This window comes from Oppia nitens, unplaced genomic scaffold (assembly GCF_028296485.1).
Source record: "Oppia nitens isolate AA-2021 unplaced genomic scaffold, nextdenovo-longstitch-racon4-pilon3 scaffold2_pilon_pilon_pilon, whole genome shotgun sequence".
Lineage (NCBI taxonomy): Eukaryota > Metazoa > Arthropoda > Arachnida > Sarcoptiformes > Oppiidae > Oppia > Oppia nitens.
In genome coordinates, this window is record NW_026533210.1 from 4,318,655 (window position 1) to 4,344,631 (window position 25,977).

Below are 25,977 nucleotides of genomic sequence, written 5' to 3' on the forward strand. Positions count from 1 at the left end.
ATTTTATATTCAATTTAATAATTCAATAATTCTGTGAAAACTGTTAAAAAAAGGATTATATAAAGGTTAGTATAATATTAATAATTTAGTCAATAAATGTATTGTGCTATCAATGAAATATTAGTTTATTATTATTAATAATAATTTATATACAATCGTGAAAAGTTTGAAACAAAAAAATGTCTATACGATTATTTGAGGGCCGAAAACATGCCAATCTTTATGTTAAATATAGAGCTACGGTTCCCGACAGTGTTATCAAACGGGTATTGGATTACCTGGGTCATAAAATAGACAGTACTGACTGGAACAATGCTGTAGATGTAGGTTGCGGTTCGGGTCAGGCAACCAATCGTATTGCTCAGTATTTCAAACACTGTTACGGTTTGGATGTTAGTCCGGCTCAGATTAAAATGGCAAAAGAGGCCATATATCCACATAATATTAGTTATGAGGTATACTGTTATAAATTATAACCATTTATATTGATAGTCATATTATTAGTTATTAATAAATTAGTTTTTGTTTCATTTAGGTTAGTCCAGCAGAAAATATGCCATCAATTCCCACAAATAGCATACAATTGGTGACCGCTGTCCAAGCGGTTCATTGGTTTGACTTTGAAAAATTTATGATAGAAATGTCGCGCGTATTGGTCACCAATGGAGTGGTCGCTATCATTGGTTTTTCATATCCCGACACAAGAGATCCTCGTAATACAGATGACGAGCGCATTACTCATATGATTAATGAACTATTGTTTTCTGACCAACGGCTGATCCCTTATCGTAATCCCCATCACATCCGTAATCTACAGACAACATTACACGAAAATCTTTACCGAAATTTACAATTTCCGGACAATTACGAGATTCAATATATAGATGACATTAAAATGTCGACAACAGTACCGGCACAGCATGTTGTCGGCCGATTTGAGTCGTCCTCTCAATACCAGACAATCGTCAAGAATGATCCAAATACTGCACAACAGATATTACAACAATTAAGACATAAATTACAGGAAATACTGGAAATAAATGATTTATCGAATATACAAGTGATTAACAATTATCACTGTTTTATAGCATTGGCCCGTAAACTATCAAATTAAAACACATATATATTTATCATAATTTGATTTACAAATTAAATTTTTTTATAGTTTATATATAAATTATATATATATAAATTTATATTGTATTTACTGTATATGCTGTATAGCTTTTATTAATGTAAAATAATTTACTATAATTACTACATTTTCTATTATATTCTACTGTGTCTTATATATTGTATATTTCGTGTTATTATTATTATTATTATGCTAATATTTAATAAACTTTTTAAAAAATTTTTTTTATGTAAAATATACTTTAAAATATTTTCATTAAAACCATATAATTATATTTAATTTCTTTTACATTAGATTCTTATTATAAAAATATTAATAAATAATTATAACAACTTAGCCAATAAAAGTAACAGTGCTCATGCTCATGGATACAACATGGCATAATATGGATACCTGAGCTTATTGAGTATCATCAATCTATTGCATAGCCAGTGACACAATATGATTGAAATTCAAAAATTTTAATCATAAATAAATTTACATATACAATTTCATTTAATTATAAAATCACATAATAAATTATAATAATTTTTTATTATAAAATCACATGCATTTAAAACATGATAAGTTCATACTATATGTAAATTTTATTGAAAAATAATTATATTATTATCATAGTTAGCTATTGACTATGATCTGGATGTTTATTTGATCATTGATTTACATAGAAAAAGCCTTGAATACTATGCCATACATGTCCTTCAATGAACTTGTTTGTGATATATTGTCAACACATGAAAATAGTCACTACTCTATGATAAGTGTGATGTAATTCCTGTTAGATTTGTTGTAAATACAGTTAAATTTTATTATATATAAGTGATTAAAAACAACATTAATATTATTTTTAGATACTTTCCTTTGAAAACAATATAACTTTCGGAAAAAGACAATTGTTTTCTAATTTTATTCTCCTCTCTCTGTCTGTCTGTCTGTCTTTCACTCATAAATACTTGGATAATGTCTGTTCGTATATTTGAAGGCATAAATCACGCCAACATTTATGCCCGATTTAGACCTACAGTTCCCGATACTGTTATCAAGCGCGTATTGGATTATCTAGGTGAAAAAATTGATAAACAAAAATGGGATATCGCTGTCGATGTTGGCTGCGGTTCGGGTCAGGGAACTAAACGATTGGCCCCACATTTTAAACAGTGTTACGGGTTTGATGTAAGTGCCGCACAAATCAAAGAGGCCAACGATAACAACCAATTAGATAATATACGCTATGGTGTAAGTCATAATTATTTAATGAAAAAAATTATATAAAATTATAAAAAATATTTTTATAAATAATACTTATTATATTTTATATTTTAATGAATTTTACTATTTTTTCAAATTTGATAATATATTAGGTATCGACAGCTGAAAAGTTACCGTCAATTTCTACAAATAGTGTCCAATTGTTGACCGCCTTTGAAGCGGCGCATTGGTTTGATTTTGATGTCTTTATGACTGAAGCTACTCKAGTACTGGTCAACAACGGTGTGATAGCATTGATCGGGTATATGATTCCCGATTGTATAGATCCGTACGATCCGGACGATAAAAGTCTAACTGAGCTCATGTATGACGTGTATTTTGATGAACGATTGGCGCCGTTTAAGAACCCGAAAATAGTGGCCATTGAAGATCATTACCGAAAGATGAGATTTCCAACAAATTACGAATCAAAACATATCGACGGTATTACAGAACAGATAACAGTGTCGGCCCAAGAGTTTCTCGGGTACATTGAGTCGTGGTCTCTATATCAGGGACTGGTAGCTAAAGATCCCGAAACAGCTGATTATGTGAGACAAGAGATCGTACATAAATTGCAATCAATACTAAAGATTAATAACTTATCGGCTAAAGAGATATATTTTAAATTCAATTACTTTATAGCATTTGGTCGTAAAATTAGTGATAAATAAAATGAACAATTTTTAATCTAAAATTATATATTACGAGAATATTCATATACTATTATATAAATATATTAAATAAAAAATATTATAAAATTATATTTATTTTATTTGTATAATTACCGGTAAATTAAAAATAATAGTAACAAAAATGAATTATCAGATCTTATAGTATAATAAATTAAAATAAATCACTATTGTACTTTATAGTGGTTATCAAATACTGTACAACTTACTGTAATTATCTTAATATTTTAAGTAATTATTTGAAATATTAATATATTTTAATAACAATAAAAATTATAAATTCTATAACATAATAATCAAGTTATTTAATTAACTAGTAATGTTTTATTACATTTTATTAATTTAAATTATCAATAATTATAAAGAATCTGTAATTAAAAATTAAATTTTTCACATACACTTGTAGTTTATTTCTTACATTTTTTACTCATTAAATAACTTATTGTCTAAGACTATTAATAGATAATAATTTAATCATAAATAAAATATTTATTAAAATAATAAGAAATAGAGAAATAGTTGAATACTAATCTAAATATTTAAATATTTAATAAAAATAACCCAGTAGATGTATAACTTATTGCATTTAATTTCATATTTAATAAGTATATTTTATTATATATTTATACATATCTATACATAATATTGAATTAATAACTAATTTTATCTACTTTATATAAACATTTACATTGCTTTCATTAACAAACAAAATTAAATTAAATTATTAATGAATTATTATTATCATTAAAACAAAATAGTTTTATCAAATATTATATTTATTAAATATGAGATCATAATTGTTACAATAATCTACAATTTATATAAAATATTGAGCAGTATTTTTATATAAATAATAATTATTACACATTATTATACTACTAATTAATGATTGTGCGATTAACAATTTCATTTTTTTGCGATTTTCAAAATTATTAGTTATAATAGATATAATTTTGTTTAATATAATAAATTATTATTTTATTTGTTAATTCGTATAATTGATATTTGTCTCTAATAAAATAATAATTATTAACATTATATAACATAAAATATTATTCATAAAATAATTGTGTACTAAATAACAACTTATTAATGTATATTATTGGTGATTATTAGTGATTATTACAATTATTGTAATATTAAAAAGATTGTGAAATATTAAAATAAGCCAGGTATCATTTTATATGACACCATTTGACAATACTCTTTCCAATGCGAGCCATACTTTTTGGCGCACCGTTGGTTATCTCTATGGGTTCGGTGTAAAAGCATTGCGACAACTGTTGCCAAATGGATATACGGTATGGGACTTGTTAGCAGTGATGGACAACATATGGCAAATGTGGCCAATATTTCAAACGTATAGTTGATATGTCGGGCTATACCCCAGTATCCCGATGCTAATAGAACTGTGCGTTTTGTGATACCATAGTTGTCCAAATAGGTTGCACTTTGATAATAATATGAAACAGTTAGGTTTTATTGAAATCTACTATAATATTATTAAATACCGTATCACTTTAGCCGGTTGTCCCCAAATATTGCACTTTCCGTTTGTCTGTCGACAATGAGAGCGCTGACTGTCCACACAATAAGTTAGGTAAATAGCTATAGCACCCAAACATAATACTACCAGTGCCGACAAAAGGCCAAACTGTTCCATAGGTGAGTGCTTGACTAGATATATACTGCTCAGTGAGTATATACCCGGTAGAAATGCAATTGAACCCCAGGCCAAGTAAAAGCCGAACCGATCGTGAATGGCATCAAATGACTGGCAAATAGTAAACAAATAAGATTTTTACTGAATTATATTAGAGATTAATTAAAAATTATTGAAAAACATTGTACTAAATAATATTAGGTTAATAACTAATTATATGAGAGTTAGTCTAAAATGTTAAGTAATTTTTTTTATAACAAAACCTGCATATAATTGTCTTCAGTGTAGAACTTGAACGCCAAATATAAACTGGTGAGCAATACATTGGTGGTCAGTGGCCAATTGATATGACCCCGATTGTAACTGGCTATATACAGTTCATAGTTGGCTTTCCAGGCTACCAGTGCCAACAATTGCCAGAGAAACATACCAAAGCGACTCACTATCAGCACCTTTAGACTGACAAAAGGTCCCAAATGTGGATACAGTTCGATACCCCAATAGAAATCAAATATCGGATTCTTTGTTATATCACACACACCCGGATCGGGAAATACCAGACCTATATTATGAGTACATTAGATTTATACTAATTAATAAAATATAATCTATAATTTTTTTTATTAATATAATACATTACCTTTTAAGTAAAGAATAAATACAAATATAATGCCAAATAATATAAGTATAGCCATGAGATTCGGTATTTTGTAATACAAGTGCAATACCGAGTATTTCCATATGAGTGGGCATATTATTATCATTGAGATTATATAGTATTTAAAGCCCGAGTGCCAGTACTAGGAATAGGATTAAAAAATTAATTTAATATTAATTAAATCCATAAATTCTGGGAAAATAATAATCCAATACTTCAGGTCTGTAGCCATTAGGCGTAGGCGGGCCGTGATATTTGCGTCCGGGAAAGTGCAACGATATTATACCCCATAGTATAAGTCCGCCCACCACTGACCAGCACTCTAGGTCTGACCTATTTATAATGAATAAATAATTAATTGTATCCTAATTAATATACCTTATGATAAATAAAATTGCTTAACAAAGCAACTTATTATAGTATTATTATATAAATATTAATATTATATGAACTTACCATTTGATAGAATGATAAGCCTCGAGCACTGTTAGCTTTGCGGTAGTGGTCAGTGGTATAAGTGCACGCTTAAGATAACTATTTTTGATGACCACAATATACGTGGCCATCATTACCACTATTGGCGATAATAAGATAGCAATTGTCGGATATATTGTCTCACGAATCAAGCGATTATATAATCTATTGGCCAGCGATGGCTTAGACAACAAATCATATTTATTGGTCATTTTATATATCAATAAATTTAATGGACACACACTTTAACTATGAATCAAATTTTAAAAAATTATTTCTCATTAATTTAGTTGTATAACAGATAAGAATAAATGTAATTTTAATATATAAAAAAATAGTTTTTTACATTACAAATGTAGTTTTTTGCCAATTTTGGCACTTAATAGGCAATCAAAGCAACATATTATACACTTAATAACATTGTTTTATTATTTGTATACATAAAAATATTTTTTTCTTCATAACATTAAATTTTATTTCAATTTCTAGTATTTGATAATTAGTTTAATTATATGAAAACTTGAAAGACATGTTATTTATTTTTTAAAAAATTACTGATAATTACAGACAAAATGTTTTAATTATAAAATATTGTACAGTATATACATGTAGTGTATAGTATGTGTTGTAGTGATGAGGTGTCAGTGGGTTATTAGATAGGGTGTTGCCATAGTTGCTAAACATATTTATTTATTTTATCATATAATATACCTTTATTATATTATATTATATTATATATATATATATATATATATATATATATATATATATATATATATACACTAAATATTTACTGTACATTGTTTATTACTAATCGATGCTACCGTTTCTCGAGAAACATATTTATAACACAAAAATAATTTATATATAATATTATATATTGAATATATAATTGACAATAAAATTATAAATTAAATATTCATATGAAATCAACAAACACAGTACATTGATATATAATAATAATAATAATAATAATAATAATAATAATAATAATAATAATAATAATAATAATAATAATAATAATAATAATAATAATAATAATAATAATAATAATAATAATAATAATAATAATAATAAATTAATATTTTATTAATTCTATCACATAATTAATAATTTAAATTCAAAATAATAAAATATTATATAAACTTTTTGTTATAATCATAAAATATTACTAGTTTAACCCGCGCAACGTCTATAGCCGTGCAATTCTTTTACTAATTTTAAAATATTCATCATAAGTAGTTTGAATGAGACTTAATTTGTTTATACAACTACTACATAACCTAATGTAACAAAACTACTGAACCATTAGACATTATTTGGTCTAAACTTTTGAGAATTTTTAGTTTTTATATAAATTTAAATAATTTTAATAAAAATTGAAAATTTAATGGTTTTTTCGAAAAAAAATTTGCATTTGAGAAAATTTTACAAAAATTTAGCACAGGTAGATTACCTCCCGGTGCCCTAAAACTCACACAATATAGCAAAGTGTAATTACACAACACCTGCCTACCTGTCCTTAAAACCTACCAGTGCTAAATAAACATTTAAAATTTCCCATAGAAATAAAATTGCTTTCAATAAAAATTGAAAATTTTCACACAAATTGGAAATTTTTGCATTTGAGAAAATTTTACAAAATTTTAGCACAGGTAGCTAACCTCCCGGTGCCGTGTGACTTATAGAATATAGCAATATGTTATTACACAGCATCTGCCTACCTATCCCTAAAACCTACCTGAGCTCAATAATCATTTAAAATTTACAATAGAAATAACATTACTTTAAATAATAATTGAAAATATAACAATACATTTTTAGATTTGAATTAAAATATGGTTGTTGATGAAATGTGCACGCATACAAACAGAACTATTATCTTAAAGTGTTATATTGATATTGATTAAATTTATCTCAACAGACAACAACCCGTGGCTATAATTATAATAATTGCAATTTTTATTAGCAATAAGTTAAGTAACCAAAATGAAAATAGATATAAAATTTTGTTGCAATAATTTTGTTGATATCTGTCTTCAAAGTTAGGACTCACGCTGTCGTAGACAACAATAATCCCTAAAAAAATAAAAATAATTAAAAAAGTTATTGTACTTATAGTATATTTCAATTAAATTATGATCTCGTAATAATTATTATGTGATTAATTTTCAATATAATATTACATATTAAAAATGACACAATTGATCCAATGATTAATATCAATTGTATGCGATTAATATAGAGTATAATTGTCAAATTAATTTTGATCATAAGTTGCTTAATACGTTCAATAATACAAATCATTATATAAAAACCGCTGTTAGCTATAAGTATTTTCGGTATAACCGGTGAATTAGGACAATCAGTGATATATAGTGATCCTAAATATAAAAAAATATATTTTTAAATTAAAAAAAATTATAGAATATAATATTAAATAAGTTTTATTACCTATAATTATACAAATAATGCATATAGTATTAGCTATTAATTGAAATATTAAACCTGTAACTGTATTAATAATTAATTTAGATAATAATTTTTGTAAAATTAATTTATGTATACTATTTTATCATTGCTTACTTGTAGTAGACATAAAATTACATAAATAATTTTGTGATAAAAATATACTATTATTTATCATATTTGATGAACAATGTTGTTGTTGTGGTGATGATGATTGTTGTTGATTACGATCATTAAACCTAAAATTGTTTATAATAAATGTCTCAGTCCAGGCACTGGTAGTTTCTTCAATTTCTGGCTCATTATTATTATAAATTGTTTCCAAATTAATTGTTTCAAAGTTTTTTGAATTTCTACGATTTTTATTGTCTAACATATTATTACTGTTTTTAATAAAAAATTAATTTTTATTTATTGTAAAAAAATATTGTTATATTGTGTCTAATGTTGATAAACTTTTTTWAAAAAATATAATACACTTATAAATATAAATTACTTTGATTATTTTACTATTATTATTATTATTGATATATACAGGTATAATACTATATATAACCATAAATTGCTATATAAATATATGATGTATTAAAATATTAATTGTTATAAAATAAAATAATAAATAATTGAATAAATAAAATTTACTTTTCTTTGCAATATTATATCAGATACACACATATAACTGGTTATTATTTTTATTAATGTTGGCATTTGTATCTATTACTGTAGTACTGTTGTTAACAACAATTTATAATAAAACAATATTATATATATTTTATATATCGTTTAATATAAAATATTATATTGATTATTACAGTAAAATAAAATCTGCATTCAATTAAAAAATCAATTAAATCTTTTTATTTTTATATGACATTTACAATAATTTGTATTAAGTCTAAATTTTCTATTTTTTATGTGTTGTTTAATACAATAATTAATGAGATTTGTCATTTTTGTATCAATTAATAAACAATTAATTTTCATTTTATAATAATTTGCTTAAGCTTTATAACTTACATTAGAAATTAATATAAACCGTATATTACAAACTTATAGATATAACAATAATGTTGAAGATTATGTAAATTATATTAAATTATTTTTTAAAATAATATAATATCATTTTAAATAAAAGCATTAAATTAATTAATATTTCATATACACTGTATATAAATTATATAATTTAATCAGAAATAAATTAAATAAATTACAGTTTATTTTTATTAATTAAATTATTTACATAATATAAACACTTTTATATTGCACTTAAAACCATTAATTATCAATAAACATAAAGCCAATAAATAGACAGTTATAATTTAATTTATTAATTTGATAAAATATTTATATTAAGACATAGTTTTTAAAAATATTTATTTCAATCTATACTCAATATTGTTATATAACTTTTTTAATGGTAACTTTATAAGTAATTCCTAAATCAATAGTAATATAGAATTTCTAGAATAATAGAAACAATTTTCACATATAAAATGTTTATAAAAAAATTTATGTGTAGTTTTAAGTACACTAACTTTCATGAAATAAAAATCAAATATAAATAAAAATATTAAAATAAATATGACTTATATAATTAATATTAATAACTATAGTTAATAGTTTAGTTGTGAAAATTTGTAATGTAAATAATTGATTAGTAATTTTGTGAATTATTTAAATGCTTGTTACAATTTAACCATAATTAATTATATTAATTTAAATAAAATATAATTTATAAATAAATAAATAAAATAAATCTATAATTAAATTTCATATATAATGTACATTTTATGCTGTAAATCAATTACATTACTATAATTTTTTACAATAATAAGAATTTTATTGAATTATAGTTTTTTCAAGTATATAAAGCTTTGAGTTGTGTTTATATAAAATTATTTCATTTACTATTTAACAGCATTTTTTATATTATGTTTTTTATCTATTAGTATAAATTACTCTATTTTATAAGAAACTAATTTTTATTATTTTAATATTATTTAATAATAATAAATTTCATATAAATAAAGATTTATGTTAAAAAGTTCATTTCATTATTAATTAGATAAACAAATTATAATAATTTAGTTAAACATAATTTATTTTTACTATTTATTTTTATAATTGAAAAAAATATTTTTAGTGTAATAAATAAAAAAAATATGTATTATATAATTTATATTTAATTGAAATATAGTAGACATATTGTATAAAACTGCATAATATCTAATAATATTGTCACAAATGATAGATACTTTTGCTATGACATCATTGGCAAAGAGTTTGGTTTATCACTGACATACTAAATGTGATGATAATATCTTTATTATTAGTAACTGTTATATTAGTAACATTTAGACACTAATATTCTGTATGAATTGAAGTTATAATAATAATAATAATAAAATTAAGATTATTAGATACATTACAAACACCGAGAGTGTGTGTCTATTAGTGGAAAAAACTATTGATTAATAAATTAAATAAGTGTTCATTTGAGTGTTTGTCATCATTTTGACAAATAATTTGTCATTAAATACCATATAAATTATATAATATAATATAAAATAAATTGTTATATATTAATAAAATTTTACTCAATGTATACTTAAATTATTCGTAATATTTCTGCAGGGTATATTTAGATAAATTTAGATTTTGTTAGTTTATTTTGAATTTACAATATATAGTATATATATAATATAATATAAAGTATAGAAAATATATTATATTGAATAAGTATGAATTTATAAGAAAATATTATTAAAGTTGACATTATATAAAATACATTTAATATTTATTCGGTTTATAAATTATTTATTAAATTATAAAAACATAATATAAAAAAATAAATGCCTGATTTTAAAAATAGATAAAATTGTAATAAAATAGAAAATATAAAAACTATTTTTTTATAAAATATATCTATAATATAATTTATATCATGCAAATATGGTTAAATGTAAAAATTTTAATTTAATTTTTTGTGACCTCAAAATTTTATATTAAATAATAATAAAAAATATATTAAATTAATTATGATATATTTATAAATAAGAATTTATGTACACATTATTGTAAATTACTTTATGTATAAAACAAATCATATTTTAATAATATGCAAATATATTTTTWAAACTGTGTTCAAATTTTAAATATATATATATATTTTTATTTTTATTTATTGTGAGAGTAATAATAATAATGTTATTTATGATAAATAGACAATAAAAATAATTATAATTTGTTTCTTTTTTAAATTTATTCAAAAACAAATATACATTTAAATAATAAATATGTTGACTAGTATACTATAAGTTTTAATTATCAAAATATTTGTCGTATATTATAAATAATAATAAAAAATAGATTTAAAAATATAGTAATTATATAAAAATTTTAATTATTTACAGTTTTTCTTTACCATAATAACATTTTATAGTTAATTAAGCAATCAACTCGTGTATATTAAAATGTAATTACATGAAAACTAATTTAAAAGTGTTTGAAAATTATAAAAATTTGTTTACTTATTTTCTAATTAAAACATATTTATCTCAACAGTAATTGTTAGGATTGAAAGAAAATTGTAAATACCATACAATTAATCATTAATCAATTGAATCGATTTTATATATATATATATATATATATTAATACTTCTAAACTACAGTATAATAACTATTCTTATAAATACTAATTATTTAATTACTTTCTACTGTTTATGATTGTAATATTATTAACGTATGTATCTATTATTATAAATAATTTAAATAAATGGATTTTGAATTTATTATTAGCTACTCAATTAACTAATTTATAAATAATATAAATAAAAAGTATATTAAATCTTTATAATTTAACTGATAACAGTTTTCAAGCTTTTGTCAAAGCATTGTATTTGATGATTAAAATTTTAAAAAAGAAAAATATTTTTTTTAACTTATTATTTAATGTATAATTATTTTTAATCCTATAATGTTTCAAATATTTTATGGTAAAAATATATTTTTTAAAGATTATTCTCACTTAGAATTTTGTTATGCATTAATTTTATATACATTTACATTAGATTATACTACTAAACATATAAATTATTTAAAGCAAAAAATATCTTATCATTTTATGTGATCTGTTTCAAAATATGAATATTAAAAGTTATTTGCCATTTATTATAAATGATAAATGTATTGGTTTTTTGAAAGTTTTATAGCAAATAGATAAAATATTAAAAGTTAAGCAAATATTTTTTTTATAGATATATGAACACAACTTAAAATTAAGTAATAAATATTTAATCTACAATAATATATGAAATCATTATATAAGACAAAAATATTACACAACTAATAATTTGTTATTTAAAATAGGTATTTATTGATTAATTATTAACATTTGATTTAGATTAGTACAACATTATTTTGGATATAATAAATTAGTTAATAACATAAATTATAAATGACAATAATAAATTAAAATATTTACTGATATTTACTCTATAGTGTATGATATATGATAATGCATGATCTATGCATAAATACAAACTATCTATTAATTAATACAGGTTATTTTTATAAAATAAATATTACATTTAATTAGTGATAAGTTATAAATTAAGTTACACGTGTAAAATCACTGTCCAATTTGGTATTTATTGTACTATTTACTCGACTGCCTGCTCTACCTGTCCTCAATCGATGGCCAGTTGGTTGTCGGCCACAACAACAAAAGTTTTGCAACGCTTTCATTAGGTTTGGATTGAATAATAAATAAATCCATGGATTGACAGTACTGTTCAAACTCGACAATAGCATCACTATTGTGACAATTTTCCCTAAATATATATAAAACATCAAAAATAATCTTTTTAATATATACAGTAATATAATGTTCATAAAAATCAATATTATAAAAGGCTTAATAATATTAAAAATAATATTTTATAAATAAAAATGAATTGCAAATAAATTATTAAAATGTTTTGTTAAATTATTTATTTGTAGATAAAAGTAAATTAAAATATTTCAAATGTATTGCAACAAATTATATACAAATAACTGTTAGACACAAAAAAAAACATTTTTGATGTTCACTAAATGATAATAATTATACAAAATTTAATTGGGTTTTTCTTAGAGACTAATATTGTTTATATTAGAGTATTAAGAGTTAACATAAAACGAATGAATATATGAAAGAGAGAAGAGAGAGAGAGAGAGAGAGAGAGAGAGAGAGAGAGAGAGAGAGAGAGAGAAATATAGATATTTCCCTAAAGTATTTGTAAGCAAACAAAAGACAATAATAATAATAATAACGTAAATAAAAAAAAATATTATATATATTTACTGTAGTTTCTGTCGTATAATTTATTTACTGAATATTTCTTAACATTTAGTGAATGAAATGGTAAGTAAGCAAAAGTAAGGATCTGTTTAAGCGTTTTATGTCAACAATAATGTAATGTTTTAATGAGGAGTTGAGTCCCTCTCATAAAAATGACTAAAATATAATTTAATGTCAATTTATGATTAAAACCATTTCATCTTTTATATTAACGATGAGTTTGTTGTTAATGTTGTTGTTGTTGTTGTAATGTTTTAGCAACAAATGTTACCACAAATTATTTAACAACAACAACAATATTTTAATAAAGACTATAAAGTTATTAATTAGAAAACATTATATCATATATAAAATGCATAAATTAAACTGTAGTTAATTAGTTGCAAAATCAATAATTGAATGATCAAATTTTAATTATTTTATCATTTTTTTGTAATTGTTTTTTCAACCAATTAATAATATTTGTAGTGCTTTAAAAAAAACAATTTTCAATTTTGTTTTTAACAATATTTTTTTAATTTCCTGTCAAAGTCATCTGATTATTTTTTTAGTACTTTATTATTATATTATACACTATTTTTATTGTTATTAATTTATCATATTATATGTCTGTATTAATATTTTAATATCATTTACACTCTCAATATTATTTGAGTTTTAACAACTAAAATATTATTTACTATAAACTTATAATGAGTTTACTATATTATTATTTATTTTTATTTATTATACCATTTTCTATTATATAATAAATATATTATAGATTAAATAGGTTTTTCACATTAAGTATAATATCAAAATATATAAATTTATTTTAGATACAATAATAATTTCAAAAAATTAAACATTATATGTGATATTATAGCCAGAATTGATAAGTAAAAATGTAATATAAAGTAAAATATATTAAATTATAAGCTAAATAAAATCTATAAATTATATTGTTTATTAATATTAATTAGTTAATTATTTGTGAATATAGTACTTAATCGTTTTAATATATTAATTAAAAATCATTTAAATGATTTTCAAGTTACATATTTATACATATAGTAAATTATAAACTATACTATTACTATAGTAAAAAAATAAGTAAGAATTAAATATTATGTGCAAATATTTTTTTGGTGGATATATTGCAAGAATATTATACTATACTTAAATTAAATATTGATAAATAATAATACAAAACATAGAGACACATAATATACACAATAATTAAATATTTATATATGGATTGATTCAAATTTTATTGTAAACAGTAATTTCATATTTTTAACATTTGTATAAAAATTACGTGTTTGTGCTAAATAAACATTAGTCTTTAGAAAATAATATAATCGAAATAACATATTTGCTATTAATTTAGTTTTCACATTGCTTAATCAAATTATTTTATTGATTTTGCAAAAAAACATTGATTAAAATATTTTTTTAATAAAAAAATCAATGAAAACAAAATTTACCTAATTATAAGCAGCCTATCAAAAAAATTATAATATTTATACAAATAATCAAAATCATTATAATATCGATTTATTCATGTATGATGATAATGTTAAAATAAATTTATTTTAAATATAAAAATCTCATATAAATATAACAACAGATTTTGTTTAAATTTAATATATCTTTTAATCTCAATGACCGGCAAAATAATAATAATTTTTTTCTTTTTAAAATGATTATCAAAAATCTGGTGCTGTGCTCATGAAAAAAGAAATTTATGCTTAATTTCATCCGAAAATTATATATATATATGATATTCAATCATAACTTTTTACTCAAATCTTTGTTAAAATATTATAAATTTAAATAATATAAATATCGTATTTTTTATGTGCCACAAACTGTGAAAAATATCTTTTATATAATAATGATAAGAAAGTTCAACAATAAAAATAAAATAAAATAAGTATATTTTATACTTATTAACTTTTAAATATACGATATATAATTATGATTTTTTTCAATATCAAAAAATAAATTAAATTATATCTTATATAATTAGAAATTTTAAAAAAATTATTTTACATTTCATTTTAGTAGTTCAATATAACATAAATTTATTTATTTTTTGAATATAAATATTTTAATCACTAATTATAATTTTCCTAATAAAATAAAATATATTTATATTTCTTGCATAATATATATCTAAAATAAACCAATATGTACTGTATATGTACGTATAATTACCATAATTATATTACTGCATATATTGTATTATCATATTTAGGTACAATATGATCGACAAAAAAAACTTTATAATAAATAATTTATGATTCAGTTGTTATCGATCATAACTATGTCTTTATTATTGTCAATATAAAAAAAGCTAACATACCTCTCCAAAAGTCCGTTTGTTGAGCTCCCGGCCACCAATTAGCCCAAACCTGTACACAAATGAAAGGACTGGAGCACACAATATAGCAGATGACCACAACTACAGTAACTTTTACAGTCTTGATCTTAGCTTTTGATAAACGATATATTGAATGAGTTCTCGGATTTAATGAGACATTTGCCGACACTTTATAGCTATTGCTGTCATCAGCAGAAAAACTATTATCAGTAGTACTGTCACAACTATCGTCGTGTTTGCCTTGAGTTTCGTTTCTCATCCATGTCTTTCTCATTTCAATAAAACTGATCTCTGGTTTCAAAGTTTGCCGTTTATGGCGAACATTACTCCACACTTCATAGCATATATAGACATAGGTATAGGTAATAATGATGAGTGGTATGAAAAACACTGTCACTGTATACCAGGTTACGTATATACGTTCGCCCCACGGCGCCGGTAGTACAGAAAATGTAGCCCAACAGTCGTATACACCGACATTTCCGGGAATCTCCTGATAGGAGAATATGAACGCCTGGGGAGCTGAACATAGTATGGAAATCATCCACGCAATGGTTATCATCAGTTTGGACTTACGTGAAGTCCACTTACAGTTAGACAATGGATAACAGATGGCTTGATATCTGTCAATTGCTGTCACAACCAATACATACGATGACAAATATGGACCAAATAGTTGCATGAATTTCACACTTTTGCACAGTATGTTACCACCATTGAATCGATGGGTGATATCCCAGGCCAGCTGAGGCATTACCGTAAAACAGCCGGTCATAATGTCCGATATGACTAAATGTAGTAAAAAATAGTACATACGAGTCATTTTGAACCGACGAACGGCCAGTGCTATTAAAACACAAATGTTGCCCACAATAATCAATACAAAAATGATGGCCAAAACAATGACTTCCATTATGGCCAGATTTTCGTCCCGATTGCTTGTATCTAAATTTTTAACTTCACTACTATTACTGTAGTTACTATTGCTGTTATTGTTGTCAATATTATCAAACACAGATAATTCAGTATAATTACTCATTTTTGATTCAATTGTTTAGGTTTATACACTTGGATGTAGATTTATAATAGTTAACACTAAAAATATTTATTTATAATTAAATTTTTATATATTATAGTAAATTTTTTTCAAGTAATAATCAATATACAGTACATTTGTAATGACAGTATGATTTGATACACTATTATAATAAATTTTGTTTCATTGTTAAAGTGAAGCATCTTTGAGTGTTGTGTTAAGTGATTTGTGTATTGTTATGAAATGTTATTCACACCTAAACTTAATGATGAAAATATAGATATAATACTTAGATAACTTATATATATACTGTACTTATAGTCATAATAATGTTAGAGACACTTATTAACAGAATATTATTGTGAAATAAGAATACAATAACAGAATATTTTTTTCATATAATATACTCCGAATTATATACAATACATATTATATATACTGTAGTATATCTAGAATATAAATAAATGGATATCAAAAGTCATACAACTTATAATTTAATACTACTATTCATATGAGAAGTCTTTATACATATGATATCAAATAATGTATTATTGACACACAAGTAGATTGTCTCTTAAGCACACACTATGGTTGTAAAGATTGAGAAATTCATGCAAACTTTTCTCTCAGAATCTCAGAATATATGTATATATACTGTATATATCATGTCTTATATAATGCAACTCATCATTTGATATACCCGTCCAACTAAACTCATGCCAGTGCTCTCATGCGCGCACAGCTAAAAGGAAAAGTCGTATTTTTCATCTCAGTTTTCTCCATAAGCTCTCTCTCTCTCTCTCTCTCTCTCTCTCTCTCTCTCTCTCTCTCTCTCTCTAACTCACTTACACACTCACCCACTCACTCACTCATTTACTCTCTTAGCACTCCAATTCAATCAATTCAACATATTTTTATTGTTTTCTAATTTTTGATATGCTGTTATATCTATTAAATATATAAATAATATATTTAATATATCTATTAAATATTTAATTATATACTTTTATATATTATATAAAAAATACATAAATAATAATAATAATAATTGAATAAAAAAGAAAAGACAATTTAATATTTTTAGACAATAGAGGTATCATAATTCAAAACCAATCATTTTGTTACAAATGTTTAAATATATATTACGTTATGTTATATTATATTAAAAATTTTATATGAAATAATAGCTAAAAGGTAAAATACTTTATTCAGTATCTTTAAATATTTTTTAATTAAATTTTATCTAATATTTAATAGAATATTACAAACAATAAAATAATTCTTTTTATTTAATATTATTTTTTTATTGTATGTTAGTTTAAATTAATAAATACTTTTTGATTACAATGTATAACAAAAATTTAATCCACTTCTAAATTAACTAAAAAATAATATCCTACATCTGTATAAAATATAAATATACAGTATATATAAATAAAACTTTAGTATAAATAATATTTTATAGATTAAAATTGTAGAAATTAATAAAAAATTTCTAATATAATTAAAAAATTTATTATAACATATATAATATACTGTATATACAGTATAATTAACATAAAGTTTTAAACAACTATTCTTCATCTTCAGTGTCTTCTGTGAATTCATCGTTTGGATCGGGAGTTGACATGAATTGAGTTGAATTATTGCCTTCAGAGACCTCAGGGGTGTCCTCCGGATCGATGTCTAATAAATCTGATTTTATTTGTTCACTTGAATCACATTCATACTCGATGTCAACTATAAGTGACAATAAAACAATGGATATTAATATAATAATAATAAATTTTAATTTAATGTAAATTAGATTATTTTTATTATTTATAAAATATTATTAATATTAATAATGGTATAATATAATCCAGTGTTAATTAATTACATTCGTTAGTGCATAGATTTTTGCTATTGACAAAACATAATGTGCTAATTGTAACAAATAATATAAACAACACACTAAATAGCATTGATTTTGTCGATTTATTATTTTTAGATAATTAAATCAACAATACAATTGATGATATAAAATTGTGTGGATTATGTAATTTACAATATAAAGTTGTATATTACTATAAATTTATATATATATTAAATATATTAATTAATTTTTGATAATTTAATTTATTATGTTGTGCAAAGTTATGGTTGTTTGTAGTAATTATATAAATATTAATTACACAATATTAATAATTTTATTAGATATTTACGTAAAAACGATATATAAATATTTAATGAATATCTTTATAAATATTTTATTTCTGTATATTTTTAAGTATATGTAGTATAAAAATACAGTACATTTTATTTATGCAAAATATTTTCATGTTTATTATTATATAAATAGTATATACTGTACCAGTATATCTAATTTTAGTATTTTATAGTAGCTTTGATATACATTTAAATAAATAAAGTTTAATTTTGAAAAAACCCGATCGTTAAATATATTAGATATACATGTATAGCAATAGTTGTCGAAAAATATAGTGTGACTATAAAATAATCGACATTTTAAAAGTTTTTTTTCATTCATAACATATGGAGTGACATAACTTTTGTTAAGTGAATGACTATTTTTCTTATAACTAAATACCTGTCAATCAATGTCTTGATTTGCAGTTATAAAATGATATAAAGATTTAAACGTATTTATATATATAGCCATACAGTTTATTTCAAAACTAAGTATATAAAGAAAATTATAAATATAACAAAAATCATTGACAAATTTTAGTTAAGTTTATTTTTTATATTAAACCAAATTTAATATTTATATTAAAAAATTATTTTAAATATATTTATTAACATTTTAAGTTTTATTATTAATAAAATTAAGTAAAATTTTAACAATTAACAATTGATATTTATTAGTTAAAATGATGTGTTCATAATGTTTCATTATATCAAGTTTAACATTTATGTTAATTTTTATATTAAATAGGATAAGTTTAAATATTGTTTACCTGTTATTTTGATTGACAAATATTATAAATAAAAATAAAACCATTAAAACAATTATAATTGTTACATAGTTTTGAAACTTCCTGTATATATATATATACAGAATAAACACTGAGATTATTCTATACTATATATCTATTTTAAGAGATGTGTTGTTCCGGATTATATTCTGTAAAAATATTCTTCAAGTTTGACAAACATATCGATTCTTGGATTGTGAGTACTGTTACTCTTATAAAAAACTTTCAAAAACACCGCATGATTTATATATATATATATATATATATATATATATATATATATATATATATATAATATCTATACTACTGTACTTAAAAAACAAACAGTTCACTTATAAACATACATACTGTCCACTAAAAGCATACATATACTGTACATAGCGTTTACATAACATTATGATATTTTAAAGAAGTCGATGATATAAAAAAAATAAAAGCAAAATGTGTGCTTAATATTATTGAGATTTAAATTCATAGTGATATTTGTCATCATTACTGCCGGTCACGTAAATGTATAGTAAATAATGTACACAACACTACTGACAAATAAAGATGCCATTGTATTTTATTGTATAATATATATATATATAGTACAATAACTGTATATACAGTATAGCGTATATATATAAAGGCAAATAAAATAATAAACTAAATAAATTTAATAATCATATTTACAAATTCAATACCTGAAGTCTCTATCTATCAATCTTTCTTTCTTTCTTTCATTCATATCAACACTTTTTATAATATATAGAATAATAATTATATTGTGTGTGAAAAAAATGATTTTTTATTTTGAATATTAAACTGAATTTTTTATTTTGTTTTATTTATATTTATATTTAAGTATAAATTGAACATAAACTGAAATAAATTAAAGGAGAAAATAAATAGCAAATATATAAATATATAAAACAAAATTTTATATACAATATAACACTTTATATAAATATGATATATAGTATATACATGTTATTCAATAAATTATTGTACAATATTATAAAACAAATTTCTCTTATCTATCAAAACAGTTAGCAATTGTGAAACAATATATTAATGATTTGACACACATTCAAGCTGACAACAACAAAAAATCTTAATAGTAATATATTTTGTAATAGATATTATATCCATCATTCATATAACTTTATATATATAAATATATATATATATATTTATACCGATATACAGTGTATATGGTATAATAAAATGATATATTTATCACACATAATATACTGTATACTGTGTAATAGACTTTGGAAATGAAACTATATTTTTAAACAAAACAAAACACAATGAATATAATAAAAATGTATTTTTCACTACAATTGTTTAGACAATCGTTTGTCAAAATTGATTTATAGTTTTAAAAATCTAAGTTTTTATAAGTTATAAACTAGCATATATAAATTATACACTGTTTTAATACTAATAATGTTCATGAAAGACACATTTTTGATATATATTACTACTTTACTGTATATAAGTGTATAGAGTATATAAAATATAAGTGTTTGTAAATTTACGAACCTATGTGTTCACTAAACATAGAAACACAGTACAAGTTTGTACACGTTTTTCACACGACTGGCCACTCGTTTCCAGTTAGCCGACCATTTGATAGATTAATGCTAATAAATAATTACTGTATCCATAAAACATCCTTTATTTTGGCTCTTACTCACAATCAATGAATGTACACTAAAAACAAATCATATATATATATATATATATTGTTAGATATACTGGTCTTCACTTTAGTTGGCCGTACACTACAGAAATTGTGTTAATAAATATTAGATAAGTTGTGAATATATAACACCTGAAAAGTTTGAAAATAAAAGTTTCTCATTTGGGACCAAATAATATCAAATATTGACAATAAAAACATTTTTGTTTAAATGTATTTTTAAATTTTTTATCAAATATAATATTTACTAGTTACTTAGCTATGTTTATTTATTTATTTATTGTTGACTAATTAAAAATTTACTAGGAATAGTTAATTTAATTATAAATGTTAATAAAATAAATCTAAATTTATTTATTAATTATATAAAGTGACTAATATTTTAAATAAAATATTTTGTTGATTAATTTGTATCCAATTAAATTTTATTAATTTTTATTGCCAAATTTTATTTTTTTAAAACATAATTTATTTAGATAAAACTATATGCAAACTCAATTACTTTATTATGCAGAATAATGTTTAAATTATTAAGATAATAAAGACTACTTATAATGTATTTACCTGTAAAAAAGTTAGACAATGATTGTCAATGAATTATTCAAATAAGCAAATGCTGTATTAAATTAGTTGATAATATATACTGTTTAAGTCAAACATAAAAATAATGCACAAGAATTTAAGTGTAAATAATCTAATTTCTTATACAATAATTAAGATAATTAAAATATTTAGATAGCAAACTATCAGTATATTATACACTATGTGTTAATAAAAAGAAAATACATGATATTGTTTTAATAATAAATAAGATTTTTAATTTAATAATACATTTAATAATACAATTAAATTATTCTTAATGTCTTTTAAAATAAAGTTTTAGAAAAAATCACTCATTTTGATTTAATTTTGCTAAAAACCAAATAGAAAATAAATAATAATAAATAATAAAAAACTATACAATGTATTAGAAATGTTTCAAATAAATCTAATTCAAAATTTGATTTAAATTATATATTTTATATTATAAATAATATTATTAGATTTAATTATAAGAATATTTGACATTAAATTTTATAATTTGTATTTATTTTTAATTAAACAAATAAAATATGATTCTCGACAAACAATAGGTCAAAAGTTATAAAATAATTAAATTCATGTTTATTATGTTTGTGACAACTACTAGAAACTAATTTATTATTTTTGAAAAATTAATTATTAATTATGAAAGTACAGTATAAAGCAAATAACATAATATTTAGATCTTTTTGTTTAAATTTGTTAAAATTGCATTCATAAATTGTTTTTTAATATTACATATTTTACTCATAGTAAGTAATCATTTTTAGACTATAACTTACATTATTTTATTAAATTTCGAAAAATATATATTTTAAACTTTATTTTATTGATCTACGTAAATATCATGAGTATTTACAAAAGTGAGATTGAAATTTTTTCAATTTGTTTTTTTTAAACATAAGAGTTTATATTTTAATTTGATATACATAATATTATAATATACATCATATGGTATAACAGATAATATAATTTAATATAATAAGATATGATATGATATAATAGATCAATACAAAAAAAATACTTTTTCAAAAATAGCGCAAATATACAGTATATATAATTTATTTAAAATCCAAATGCATTTGCATTCAAATCTATAGTAATGTTAAGTATAAGTACAGTATTACTTAATAAGTAATATAAAACCGGTTTTTATTCAAACATCACAAAAACAACAACAATAACAACACCAACGAAACAGTAGTATTATTATGTTATATAAACCTTTAGTTTTAAAAATAAAAGTAAAAGTCTTGTAATAAATTGTTGGATAAAATAATGATTTTTTTATGCCAAACAACATGTTATCATATATATATATATCAATATAGTATATATTGATATAAATTATATAAAATTTATATGTAAACATTATAACATCAAATAAATACTAATAATATTTTGCCAAATATTTCGAGAAATAATATAATATTTATTTTAAAGTATTTGTTTCTGAAAGTTTGTAATACATATATAATTTATACATTTATACATCTATTATATAGAAATGTTAATTTTAGTAAATATATATAAATTTATTCAGTTTATAATTTATTTATATAAAAATTATGGATTATTAAAACAATTCATAAAACATAAACTAATTATAAATTCAATTCAATTTAAAATCCTATAAAAAATGTTTATTAATACCTTAAGTGTAGGCAAAAAATATTGCAAAATATTGACAATTTTGATAACAATTTTATTGATTACACTATTTATTGAGACATTATTTTCTATAAAAAGTGTCGCAAAACAACCGCAAAATCTGAAAAACAATGACCCAATCGGTCGACAAGTGTTTAGTGATACCGATATTGTTGACACAAATATTGAGTCTCAATATCGGGATATTGTGTTTACCGATTATAACAGTAATAATGTAACCGGTTTTGGGTCATCCGTAGTGCCAAACATTGTCCACTATGTAGTGTTGGACAACCCGTATATGGATTTCTCTCATTACGTGTCGGTTCTATCAGTCCTACGAAACCAGAAACCGGTGTCAGTTGTCTTTCATTGTAATTGTGATCGACTTCGGGGCCGATATTGGGAAAAATTGATGTCATTAAGTGATAGTCACAGATTACAACTCAGATCTATTGTCAAACCGGTGTTTATATTTGGCAAAAAGTTATCATCAGTTTATCATCAGTCAGACATTGTCCGCATAGATATTATGATGCGCTTCGGCGGTATATTTTTGGACAACGATGTCTATGTTGTCAAAAGTTTGGACATATTTCGCAAATACGAGTTCACAATTGGTTGGCCACTTGACGAAAATATAGGTATAAGCTATACAAACAACAGCGCTGTCGTGTAGTAGTCATCTACTGATAAAATTAAATTACTAAACAATATTTTGATGAACAGGTACTCAGATACTGATCGGCCATAAGAACGCACGGTTCCCGCGTCTGTGGTACGAGTCATATAAAAAATATCGGCCGACCCGTTGGTATTACAACGCGGGACAGTTGCCCACACAGGACATACTGAACCCAAAGCCATCGCTAGTACATCGGGAGCCGCGCTCACTGGGCGTCCAAAACTTAGTGCCAATGCTCTACAACGATATGTATCCACTTTGGGAACAAAACTTTTATACTATTCATTTGTTGTCCAGACATAAGTCATATCTGGTACCCAACGATCCGATCGTCTTATTTGATGAACGAAACATCAGGACATACAACAAGACATTCGGACAAATGGCAAGACTTGTATTGTTTGACAGTAAAGATCTCATCAGTAATGCCATAACAGATGAATGACTGATGAAGTCATTGCTACTATCAATTAACCGGTATATAGGTATCAAAATATGTGATTTATTTCAAATATGTAATTACAGTAAATATGTGCCCAAAATAACTGAATTGTGTTTTATAAAAAAATTCACATTCAAAGATATTTTAACCAAATTATTACATTTTTATGATATATTTAAAGATAATTATTAATTGAATTAACAATTAAATGAAATCTCAAATTAGAATCTTTTTTTATCGTAAATCTTTAATTAAATAATTTTATCATTTAAACAATATCTGTAATTTCAACATTTAATTTAATATTAAATTCAATTGACATACTATTTTTGACATACATTTTTTTAAATATTTAATCAATTAAATAAATTATATATAAATTAAAATAAATAATTTACACAGTTTTGTATTCATTATAATAATAATACTATTTATTTGTACATAAATGTAATAAAAATGTGATTTTATATTACGGTAAGTTGTAATAATAGTCCCATTAGCATATAAATTGAAATATTTGTTGCAATAGAAACTTAATTATTTATTATGTTTGAAATAATGATAACCAGTGATGAGATTTTTTTCTTTACATTTCTTTTAGATTCATTATCAAAATGATTTTTTTTATATAAACAATGAAAAGAAAAATATAATATAAAAAATATGTTTTTTATTTTTTTGTCATTAAATTCACTGAATATTTTGGATTTTTCTTAGAAATTGTTGTCAGAAATAAATTCTTCTAAATTAAATTTTCTCTTATTGTATACAATTTATTGTTTTAAAAAACATTATGACTATGTAATAAAAATCTAAGTTAATTTTTTAAGTACCTGTAATATTTATTAATAGTTTATATTATTTTTC

At 21.9% G+C, this 25,977-nt stretch overlaps 5 protein-coding genes across 5 annotated transcripts; 3 read left to right on the forward strand and 2 right to left on the reverse strand.

Moving 5' to 3' along the window:
* The first annotated feature begins 24 nt into the window (after positions 1-24).
* Positions 25-1,114, forward strand: LOC128955442 (putative methyltransferase DDB_G0268948). The gene is made up of 3 exons (XM_054301113.1): positions 25-65; positions 166-455; positions 536-1,114. Exons 2-3 carry the CDS (start codon positions 180-182, stop codon positions 1,112-1,114), a joined length of 855 nt encoding a protein of 284 aa, XP_054157088.1. The 5' UTR covers positions 25-65; positions 166-179.
* A 788-nt stretch (positions 1,115-1,902) lies between these two features.
* LOC128955380 (putative methyltransferase DDB_G0268948) lies at positions 1,903-3,090 on the forward strand. The gene is made up of 2 exons (XM_054301046.1): positions 1,903-2,371; positions 2,497-3,090. Exons 1-2 carry the CDS (start codon positions 2,096-2,098, stop codon positions 3,055-3,057), a joined length of 837 nt encoding a protein of 278 aa, XP_054157021.1. The 5' UTR covers positions 1,903-2,095; the 3' UTR covers positions 3,058-3,090.
* A 1,143-nt stretch (positions 3,091-4,233) lies between these two features.
* LOC128955422 (uncharacterized) lies at positions 4,234-6,082 on the reverse strand. Its single transcript, XM_054301091.1, has 6 exons — positions 5,853-6,082; positions 5,612-5,729; positions 5,379-5,538; positions 5,002-5,300; positions 4,587-4,849; positions 4,234-4,525 (listed from the first exon to the last, which is right to left on the reverse strand). Exons 1-6 carry the CDS (start codon positions 6,080-6,082, stop codon positions 4,234-4,236), a joined length of 1,362 nt encoding a protein of 453 aa, XP_054157066.1.
* Positions 6,083-12,952: 6,870 nt separating this feature from the next.
* On the reverse strand, positions 12,953-17,086 carry LOC128955732 (oxytocin receptor-like). Its single transcript, XM_054301404.1, has 2 exons — positions 16,030-17,086; positions 12,953-13,173 (listed from the first exon to the last, which is right to left on the reverse strand). The coding sequence occupies exons 1-2, from the start codon at positions 17,084-17,086 to the stop codon at positions 12,953-12,955; spliced, it is 1,278 nt and encodes a 425-aa protein (XP_054157379.1).
* Positions 17,087-21,593: 4,507 nt separating this feature from the next.
* Positions 21,594-25,143, forward strand: LOC128955733 (uncharacterized). The gene is made up of 3 exons (XM_054301405.1): positions 21,594-21,625; positions 24,083-24,627; positions 24,713-25,143. The coding sequence occupies exons 1-3, from the start codon at positions 21,594-21,596 to the stop codon at positions 25,111-25,113; spliced, it is 978 nt and encodes a 325-aa protein (XP_054157380.1). The 3' UTR covers positions 25,114-25,143.
* Positions 25,144-25,977: the final 834 nt, after the last annotated feature.